We start from the raw sequence: 9843 nt of genomic DNA, 5'->3' as shown, positions 1-9843 counted from the left end.
GTCCCTCTCTGGCCCTGATCGTGCACCAGTGGGGTCCCTTGGCCTGGCCTGTGCCCTCTTGCAATCCTGGACCCCTCGGGGGATGTTGGAGAGCCGGTTTCGGCCCAATCCCCGCAAGCCAGGCCCACCAGTGCACGTATTCGTGCACCGGGCCTCTAGTATGAAATAAAGCACTTATATGTTATAATGTATTATGAAGATTAGGATGAATGGTACAGTGTATGTGTGTGAATATGTGTGTTTTTATGTACAACTCTTGCACCTGCATAAAATAATAATCTTAAATTTTCACACTAAAGTCACAAATCTGAGATATTTTTCTGATTAATTTTAGATCCCAGTTATTAAAGCTTTTGGCATCTTGAAGCGAGCCGCTGCTGAAGTAAACCAGGATTATGGTCTCGATCCAAAGATTGCTAGTGCAATCATGAAGGCCGCAGACGAGGTAGGAGGTGATGTGTGGTTTCCTAGCGGCACCGAGCCGTGTCACCCCCTGGACGACAAGCTCTGGCGGGCGGGCGGGGCACTGTGAATGTCTGAGTGAATGCATCTCAGGGCAGGGTGGCAGCATTATCCCTTGGTGAGGACATTAATTTGGTGCTTAATCTATGGTGGCGAAATTTGTGCGTGATTGTATCCCTTCATTTTTGATTCTCTTGACTTTTCCTTTAATTTATATAGTTTAAAGGAAACTTTGAAGAGACACTGTTTATATATTTTATTTCTTATTTTATATATACACAGTTCATTTAAAAACTTGTTGTTATTTGATAATCTGTATGGAGAAAGTAATTTCACTAACCCTCTAATAATATAATCTGAAGGAAGCAAAGATAACAGTTTAAAAACTATACATAATGTTGTTCATTGCAGTACCACTTACAATAACAAATTAGAAAGTATCCAACCATAACAGCTGCTTAAATAAGTTATATGGTGATGCTGTAGAAAATTTTTTAAAGAATATCATAGAACAACCCTACCATATAAGAAGCAGTGGGAGGAAAGGTAACAAAGTATATGTATTTTGTGATCCTAATTTTGTTTAGAAAAAATGAACAGAAAACATGTGTTTTTTTTTATATATATACATACATACTCCCGTGGCTTGGAGTGGAACCTGGAAGGAGATGCCAATGCCAGTAGTCATTATTTGTGAGGGCTGGAACTATGATGGCTAACATACGGTTCTTAGTTCTCAACATTTTCTATCCTGGTCTCCTATTATTTTTATAAAAACTCGGAAAAAAAGTTTTAAAGTGAACCAATTGTTTAAGGTTCTTACTGTAAGCAATCCCTTCTGTCACCTCTGATCTGCAGGTAGCCGAAGGGAAGCTGAACGACCACTTCCCCCTGGTGGTGTGGCAGACGGGGTCCGGGACCCAGACGAACATGAATGTGAACGAGGTCATTAGCAACAGAGCCATCGAGATGCTGGGAGGCGAGCTGGGCAGCAAGAAGCCCGTGCACCCCAACGACCACGTCAACAAGAGCCAGGTCAGCATTTCCGCGCGGCTTCTCTGTGTTGGAAACGGAACAGGGCGCCTGAGATCCGTCCGATCAGCAGGCGCTGGCTTTTGGACAAGGAGGTTCATCTGCTTACATTCTCCAATGGAAAGGACTTCTGAGATGTTCTTGTCTTTCAGGAATCTCGGGTCTAATGTCTTAAACTTCATAAAATCACTTTCAGGGGGAAAATTACTTAGGACAGCTGGATTTAGGATATATGTATGTTTTTATTATTTTGGTTTATATTTTACACTCTTTATTTTGAAATAATTTAAACTTATAAACATTGCAAAGGTCCTTCAAAGAGTTTCTGTATACCCTCTCCCCAGCTCCCCTTAATTTTAAGCATCTGCTACACTTACCACTCTCAAAGATAAACATTGCTCTCTGCAGGCTGCATTAGGGTTGCTCTAGTTTTCGGCCGATGTCCTTTTTGTCTGCGGGATTCATCCTATCCCCTTCGTCTTCTCCACCTCACGGCCGCATGTCCTCTGTCGCTTTCCACAGTAGTGGGCAGGCACTTGGTCCTTTAAAACACCCGCTGATTTACTTTCTCGCACTAAGAGATGCTCCTGGTTTGTCCTGTATTTTCCCTGCCCCAGCCCCACAAGCACCCATTCTCCCAAGGAACTCCTAGACCAGCGGTTCTCAACCTGTGGGTCGCAACCCCTTTGGCGGTTGAATGACCCTTTCACAAGGGTCGCCTAAGACCATCCTGCATATCAGCTATTTACATGACGATTCATCACAGTAGCAACATGACAGTGATGAAGTAGCAACGAAAATAATTTTATGGTTGGGGGTCACCACAACATGAGGAACTGTATTTAAAGGGCCAGAAGGTTGAGAACGCTGTCAGAGGGTCAGTTCCCAGTGCTGCAGTCCTAAATATTTTGGCAAGTCACATGATTTCTTAGACAGCTTGGCTTTCCTATTTTGTTATTTGGTTAATCCTCACCCGAGGATATTTTCCCATTGATTTTTAGAGAGAGTGGAAGAGAGAGGGAGAGACAGAGAAACATCGATGTGAGAGAGACACATCTATTGGTTGCCTCCCACGTGCACCCCAACTGGGGCCAGGGATTGAGCCTGCAACTGAGGCACGTGCCCTTGAGTGGAATCGAACCCAGGACCCTTCCGTCCGTGGGCCGATGCTTTATCCACTGAGCCAGACTGGCGAGGGCGATGGCTTTCCTATTATGAAAGTGGTGCCCTAGCTCAGAATTCTCCTGAGGTTTCACTGATGCAGAAATGTTTATGAGAGACTGTACGCACCGTGTAGCTGTCAGGTATCATCGCCATCCTCACGTCACTGTGAACGGTACGCCTCTGTCCCGTGCTGACCTTCGTCGGCGGGCAGGTGTGCTGATGGGTGAGGTACCCATGGCAGGTGGGATTGGCACAGTCCCTGCAGGGAAGCAGGCTGCTGCTCCTTTGACCCTCAGCGGCCTTAGACTTGGCATTGAGCACTAAACCTTTCCGAGTTTCGAGTAGTCATTTAGGGAGGTTTTTATTCCAGTTCGGTGGTGTTGCCTCTGCTCTAACAGCTGGCCTGTCTTTGGAAAACCTCCCGCAGAGCTCCAACGACACCTTCCCCACGGCCATGCACATCGCCGCCGCCGTGGAGGTCCACGAGGTGCTGCTGCCGGGGCTGCAGAAGCTGCACGATGCGCTCGAGGCCAAGTCCAAAGACTTCGCCCAGATCATCAAAATCGGGCGGACCCACACCCAGGACGCGGTCCCGCTCACTCTTGGGCAGGTAGAGGGGTGCGCTTAGATTCGATTCACGTTGGGGGGCGGGGCCCATGGCCAGCAATTCCTCACCAAGTGACACTGGCCTCAAAGGCCAGGTGTGTAACAGTTCAGTGACAGGTTGTTCTGCATTCACCAGTCAGCAGTGGTTTTTAAAGATCTTTTTTAAAAAAGATCTTTATTGTTGAAAGTATTACGTGTCCCCTTTTTCCCCCAGTTCTATTTCGTGCAGTTAGAGTAACTTTTACGTCATTAGGAAATTCTATATTCTCACCGTACGTCCTTCTCTTTCCAGGAGTTCAGTGGTTACGTTCAGCAGCTGAAATACGCGATGACGAGGATAAAGGCTGCCATGCCCCGGATCTACGAGCTCGCGGCCGGGGGCACCGCCGTGGGAACCGGGCTGAACACGAGAATTGGCTTTGCCGAGAAGGTGGCCGCGAAGGTGGCCGCGCTCACAGGTTGGGAGATGTGACTTCCTGTCCTTCTGCTGGCCTGTGTCTGTACGGGGTGTTCTAAGGCCAGTGAAGTCTCTCTCTGTTGTCTTCATTCAAGCCAGCCCACACTCCAGGTTTCCTGACCAAACAGGCCTCTGGCTCTGCTCCGGGTGCTTAGCCGGGCCATCTCGGCCACCTCTCGGCTTCAGTGCCCTGGGCCGCACGGCCTCCAGTAGTTGTCACCAGCCTTTCTGGTCCGATGGCCTGGAAGATACTCCTCCCAGTGGGAGGAGGGTAGGGAGGTTGAGGGGGGGGGGGGGGAGGCTGTGACATCGCTCCTTGCCTGGGCGTGGGCAGACCAGACTGGGGCTGGCAGCACTGCATTCGGGAACCTCTGCGCTCCCCTAGTTCCCTGTCGGAGTGCGCCCCTTCTTTGGTTCCGCAGAGCAAGGTTGTCACCAGCTCCTTCCCCCTCCTTCGTCACGGTCAGATTTCCGGTGGCTGAGCCCTGCAGAATCCCCTGCAGTCCCATGGTGGGAGGTCAGAGTAGAGGCTCCAGCAAAGTGACCTACAATGCTGGGGCGCGGGGTGGGGGGTGGGGGGCTAGGTGTCCTCCTGCTGCAGGAACCAGAGGCTCATGGGAGATCACCGTGTAGCCACTTCTCTCACCCCTAATGCAGTCTGCTCTCTGGTGCAGGGGTGCGTCAGCCTCACCCTCGTCCTAGGATCCGCCAGGGTGTCTTGTGCTTGAACAGTTAGTTGTTCTATTCCGGTGAGGGAGAGCAGTCATGGCCAGCCTGTCCCTCTTGGTGACGTCACTCCTCCACGCAGTGAAAATCCGCCAGTGCCAGCTTTGTTACTCTTGAAAGGTGTTTCAGATACTTATTTTGAAAACAGGCAGAATCAACTGTTGGTTGAGAGATTCATTTGAATGATAAATATGTTGTACAGATGGACAGACTTGATTTTCCCTGTGGCATATGCTGTGAAAATCCTCTGAACTAAGGCCCTTTCGAAATCTGTCTTCTCTTAGTAGAGCACTATACTCTCCATAATGGTAACTAGTATTGGAGCCAGGTTATCATGTCCAGAAAATCCTTATTAAGATGCAGGTGTTAGCAGAGGAGTAGGGTAGAGATAATTGGACAATGCTTATGATGGCTTAGTAGCGAAATTTGTTTTTTAACCAAGAAGAACTGCATTATAATACGTAGATCTTCAAAATTTTGAACACAGGACAGACCGACTGAGATGGTCCCATTCATTTTGGCTCCCTCGTTTCTCCGGGGGTTCGTGGGCCCTGGGGCTCCGTGGGCCCTCGTGGGAGACGAGAACAGAACAGCCTGAGGTGGAGGAAGACTGTCCTAGGAAAGGAGCGTGGACTGAAGCTCTCAGAGTGACTTTTGCCTCCTTCTCACCTTCCCTCGAGTAGCCAGGCATCACACGTGTTTGCAGCGGGTGGAGTTCTCTTCATGATGTTTCTCGTACTTGTTTTTTCATCCTTTAAATGTGCTGGAATCGTTGATTCCACTCCTTCAGGACCTTTTGAAGATATGTAGACAAAACTTTAGTTTTAAGATACACTTGTTTATTTTTCTGAAGTGAAGTTTTTCTGTTGTGTCTGGTTTTCGTATGCTGGATGTTCTGTTCAACTTGCTGACCTTAGGAAACCACGCCCTTTCGCCTGCTGACTCACGTGGGCTGTCACCCCCTCTTCCTCCAGGCCTGCCTTTTGTCACAGCCCCAAACAAGTTCGAAGCCCTGGCGGCCCACGATGCGCTGGTGGAGCTCAGTGGCGCCATGAACACGACCGCGTGCAGCCTGATGAAGATCGCCAATGACATCCGGTTCCTGGGCTCCGGGCCCCGCTCCGGCCTCGGGGAGCTGATCCTGCCGGAGAACGAGCCGGGCAGCAGCATCATGCCAGGTACCTGCCCCGCCGGGCACCGTCAGCGCTGGTCCTCGCAGAACCGGGCATCCCCGTCCTCAGAGCCTGTCCCCTCTGGTGCGGGATCCCAGGATCTCAAAGATGGACGGGGGTGTGGGCGGCACCCTTGTTTCAGATGGTCGTTGGGGCCACCTGTGATCAGGACTCCAGGGGCCTCACTCCATCGTGTAGGAGGAAAGCGTTTTAGTGAGGAGCATGCATACTGGTTCCCACACTGGAGAATGTGTAATAGTTCTGCCTCCGCAGTCCAAAGCCAGGAGAGTTTAGCACAGGCAGGAGAGGGATCCGCATGGGTTGGAGAAAAGGGGATGTGCCAAACGCCTCCTTCCGTTTCTTGCTTTGGGGAAGTCATTTGACAGACGCACATGATGTGCATTGAAACCAGCGGAGAAGCGTGGCAGTACCGTCACGTGGCCGTAGCTGGGTGCGCAGGGACATTTAGGAGTGACTCGTGAGTTGACCTGGGGCTGGAGGAATAGCTGGTGGCAAGCTGACTGCTGCACCGAGGTGAAGGTAGAGGGTATGTGCTGATCCCAGGAGCAGGTAACGAAGTTGAGGTAGCACCATGTCAGGTGACAGGATCAGATCCGTAAAGGCCTCTGTAGTTGGACTAAAACCAACAAAGTGACTTTTGAGAGTGAACAAGAAAGACCCGACTGCAGATTCTTTTAACTCTCGGCAAGTACAGGATGAGAAGAGGTCTGACTTCAAAGTATTTCATGTTGAAAAATGACATGAGTTCAGCCGATTGCCAATTCAAGGCGATTGCCTCAAAAGGAGAAATGCTGAGTTACAGCAAAGTCTTCCAGTGCGTTGCTTTATATCCATTAGAGGGGTCTGGAATCCGTGTTCACACTTGACCTTGTCAGAGGAGGGGGGTTCTGGAGAGTCATGTGATGAGTAGGAAAATTCCAGGTGAGTGTCACCATCCTCTGAGCAGCCCCTGCGTGTGGTGAAGTCCCTCTTGTATCCGTGTTCCCACGGCAGCCTGCATGGCTCCGTCTCTCTTGTCATTGCCAGCGCGCTCTCCCCAGCCTCCAGTTCTGCGCTGGTGGGTAGCACCTTTCTTACCCACCATTGTGTATTCAGTGCCTGGCTCTGCAGACGTTCTAGAATGAATGGAAGCCATGCAGATGGAGAGAACTGTATTCCACTCTGTTTAACTCATTACTCATTAGCCATTGAATGGTTCGGTGTGGCTACCCACCTTCCTTTCTCTGGTTGGTTGGTTTCCTTAAATCGGCACTGATGGTGGGGCCTTGCTGTATTACATGCCTTTCTTCATTTAATGAAGTTAGACTCCCTTCTGGTTTTGATTATTTGACTAACCCTAACCTTCACGGGGCTCGAAGCCGTGCGTGTGTCTGATCGGAGTCCCCGGTGCTTTTCTTGAAGGCAAGGTGAACCCGACGCAGTGCGAAGCCATGACCATGGTGGCCGCCCAGGTCATGGGCAATCACGTCGCTGTGACCGTCGGGGGCAGCAACGGACACTTTGAATTGAACGTTTTCAAGCCAATGATGGTAAGTGAGCTGTGCATTAGGGTTTGGACCGAGGGCCAACCGTCTTGGTTTTTCTTTCATGAGGTTTTATAGATCTCACAGCAGGCAGCCGATGATCTGATCAGCAGTTGGAAGTCAAGTATGTATGACCATTGGAGGGTTGATCCTGGATGTTCAGTGAGGTGACTTTTAGCTTAAGGAAATCGATGGTTCGCTTTTTTAATAGAAAAGTTCTGGAAGGTAGGGTACAGTTTTCTTCCGTGTCCCTCACCAGGGGAGGTACCAGCGGCCAGAAATCAGAAGCCGCCTCAGTTTAAACAGCCCTGCTCAGTCCCAGCTCCTTGCGCTGCTGCTTCCTTCTTCCTTCTTCCCTTTCTGTCTTTTTAAAGGAGCGACGACCCTCGCGGCCCCTCCCGCCACACTCACTCCTGCTTTTGATTGTTCTCGCAGTCACTGTCCCTCCACGGCTCTCTCGCCCACACCCCCTGACTCTTCCTCCTGCAACACCTTCGCCCTGGCTTCTTCAGCATTTCCTCTCCCTTTCCTTCGCCTCTCAGTCTCCCTCTCACTGGCCTCACCTCTTCCACATGCTTTGCAAACATCATCCGGTCCCCTAACACTTCTTCCTCTTTATGAAGCTGGAACAGGATGGCATCATCTCCTTTCCCCGGCTGCAGATAATACAGCTGGCGTCCTACGAGCCTTCATTCATGTAAAACGCTGTGTCTACAATCTGGTGCAAAGTCTGCTTTTAATTTGATTAGAATGCACTAATGACAACGTTACGTAGATTGTGTCCTGGCCTGTGTCAGGCGCTGCGGTGCTGGCGACAGAGCAGTGGACAAGGCAGGTTGGTGGTCCCGGTGGCGGGGACCTTCTAGGGCAGTGGTTCTCAACCTTGGCTGCACATGAGAATCACCTGGGAATCTGTTTAAAATCCTGATTTCTGGGCCTCATCCTCCAGAAATTCTGTTTCTTTATTACTAATGTTGTGGCCCCACCCCATCACAAAGAAAGGTTGAGAACCACTGTTCTAGGGGAACAGGAAGGAGACGGCCCAGAGCAGAACCCAGGCCCATAGCTTTGTTTTCAGGTCACGTTGCAAACAGTAGACCCCCGGGCCTGGCAGATACAGGTCCGGGCAGTAATGTCTGCTCATCTCTGTTTTTCTTTTAAACAAAATCCCTTTTGTCTTTAGTAGAAAATAAGTCGAGAAAATCAACATTTGCTCTATCATACTCATTATCGCCAAGTGAATGAATCGTGAAGTTCTGTGACTTCTACTAGAGTCCATTGTTGAGAGTATAGTTTTCCGACCCTGGGGTCTTAGACCAAAGGAAATTAGGACGTGGATACGTATCCTAATACGTGTTGGGATGTTACCAGAAAGAAAGAAAATGCTAAAACAAACGAATTGATTTTATACCGTTTTTAATATTGTATGAAAGGTTATTTGAAAGTGACTCTGGAATATTTGTTTCGTTAACCATAAAAACACGTGTGATCGTTAAGAGCTGGACACCCTGACTTCCCTGATTTCCTCGCACACATGCTGAACTCTGACCTCTACATCTCTGCTCCCTCCTCCCTCCGCAGGGTTGAGCCTTCCCCCCCCCCCCCCCACTCTGTGCGGCCTCCCCCCCCAATGGGACTTCAGTCCTGCAACTGGAATTCATTCCCCTTCTCTGAGCCCTACCATTTTATACCCGTGCTTCATAATACCACAGGCTAGCTTGCATTGTAGTTATTTGCATTTGTTACTTATTCCTCTTTTAGATTTCTGTGCCCTCAAATGTTTATTTCTTTCCTATTTATTGTCCTGGGGATGGTGCCTTAAAAGTTGCAGGGGTGCTGTCTGTGTATTGAATTCCGTGTTCTCTGATGAACCAGTAGATAATACTATGTTGTTGGACGAACATAGCGAGGCTCACTAAGTCTCTCCCTCTCGTAGATTAAGAACGTGCTGCACTCGGCCAGGCTGCTGGGGGACGCGGCAGTGTCTTTCACAGAAAACTGTGTGGTGGGAATCCAGGCCAACAAAGACAGGATCGCCAAGCTGATGAACGAGTCCCTGATGCTGGTGACTGCTCTCAACCCGCACATAGGTAAGGCAAGGGAGCAGAAGGCCATTTTGAGTTCAGAATTAAAGAGCTCAAGCCATTTAAAATGCTTACAGACAGCAGTTTCCTTTCCGACATTGTTTAAGTCGAATCTTCTAGAATATTTGAAAGTGTGTTGTAAGACACTTGATATGACCTATGTTATCAGTCTTTCAAAAACTTGATCGATTATTCTTCATTTTACAGTGGGGCCTTGACTTACGAGTGTCCCGACTAACGAGTTTTTTGAGATACCAGCTGTCTCTCGGCCGATTTTTTGCATTGAGTTGATAGAGTAATTTGAGTTAACGAGCTCCTTAACGAGCTCGGTCTCGGAACGAATTAAACTCGTAAGTCAAGGCCCCACTGTATTTGAAAACGTGGTCAATTCAGAAGGAGTAAACTGATTTCCGTCTCAGTGGGATCAGGTGCGCTGTGTTCTAGGCGCTGGTCGGAGCCTCTCCACCAGGTGGCGCTGGCGACCAGCAAAGGGAGCGAATCCGTTTTTCTACCTTCTCCACCTGCTCTCCTGCGCTTCGGTTTTGTCTGAATCGAGTTAAAAAAGAGGAAGTTACCAGTAGAAGGAACAGGGTTAT

General features: G+C 49.3%; 1 protein-coding gene across 1 annotated transcript; it reads left to right on the top strand.

Moving 5' to 3' along the window:
- Positions 1-313: 313 nt before the first annotated feature.
- Positions 314-9432, top strand: LOC102425029 (fumarate hydratase, mitochondrial-like). The gene is made up of 7 exons (XM_006108942.3): positions 314-445; positions 1321-1497; positions 3086-3268; positions 3557-3722; positions 5422-5625; positions 7042-7169; positions 9100-9432. The coding sequence occupies exons 1-7, from the start codon at positions 428-430 to the stop codon at positions 9430-9432; spliced, it is 1209 nt and encodes a 402-aa protein (XP_006109004.3). The 5' UTR covers positions 314-427.
- The last annotated feature ends 411 nt before the right edge of the window (positions 9433-9843 follow it).

The sequence above is a fragment of the Myotis lucifugus genome, unplaced genomic scaffold, assembly GCF_000147115.1.
Source record: "Myotis lucifugus unplaced genomic scaffold, Myoluc2.0 scaffold_4486, whole genome shotgun sequence".
Taxonomy (NCBI): Eukaryota; Metazoa; Chordata; class Mammalia; order Chiroptera; family Vespertilionidae; genus Myotis; species Myotis lucifugus.
The sequence above is the reverse complement of the archived record's forward strand: the minus strand, read 5'-3'. Positions and strand labels throughout refer to the sequence as shown.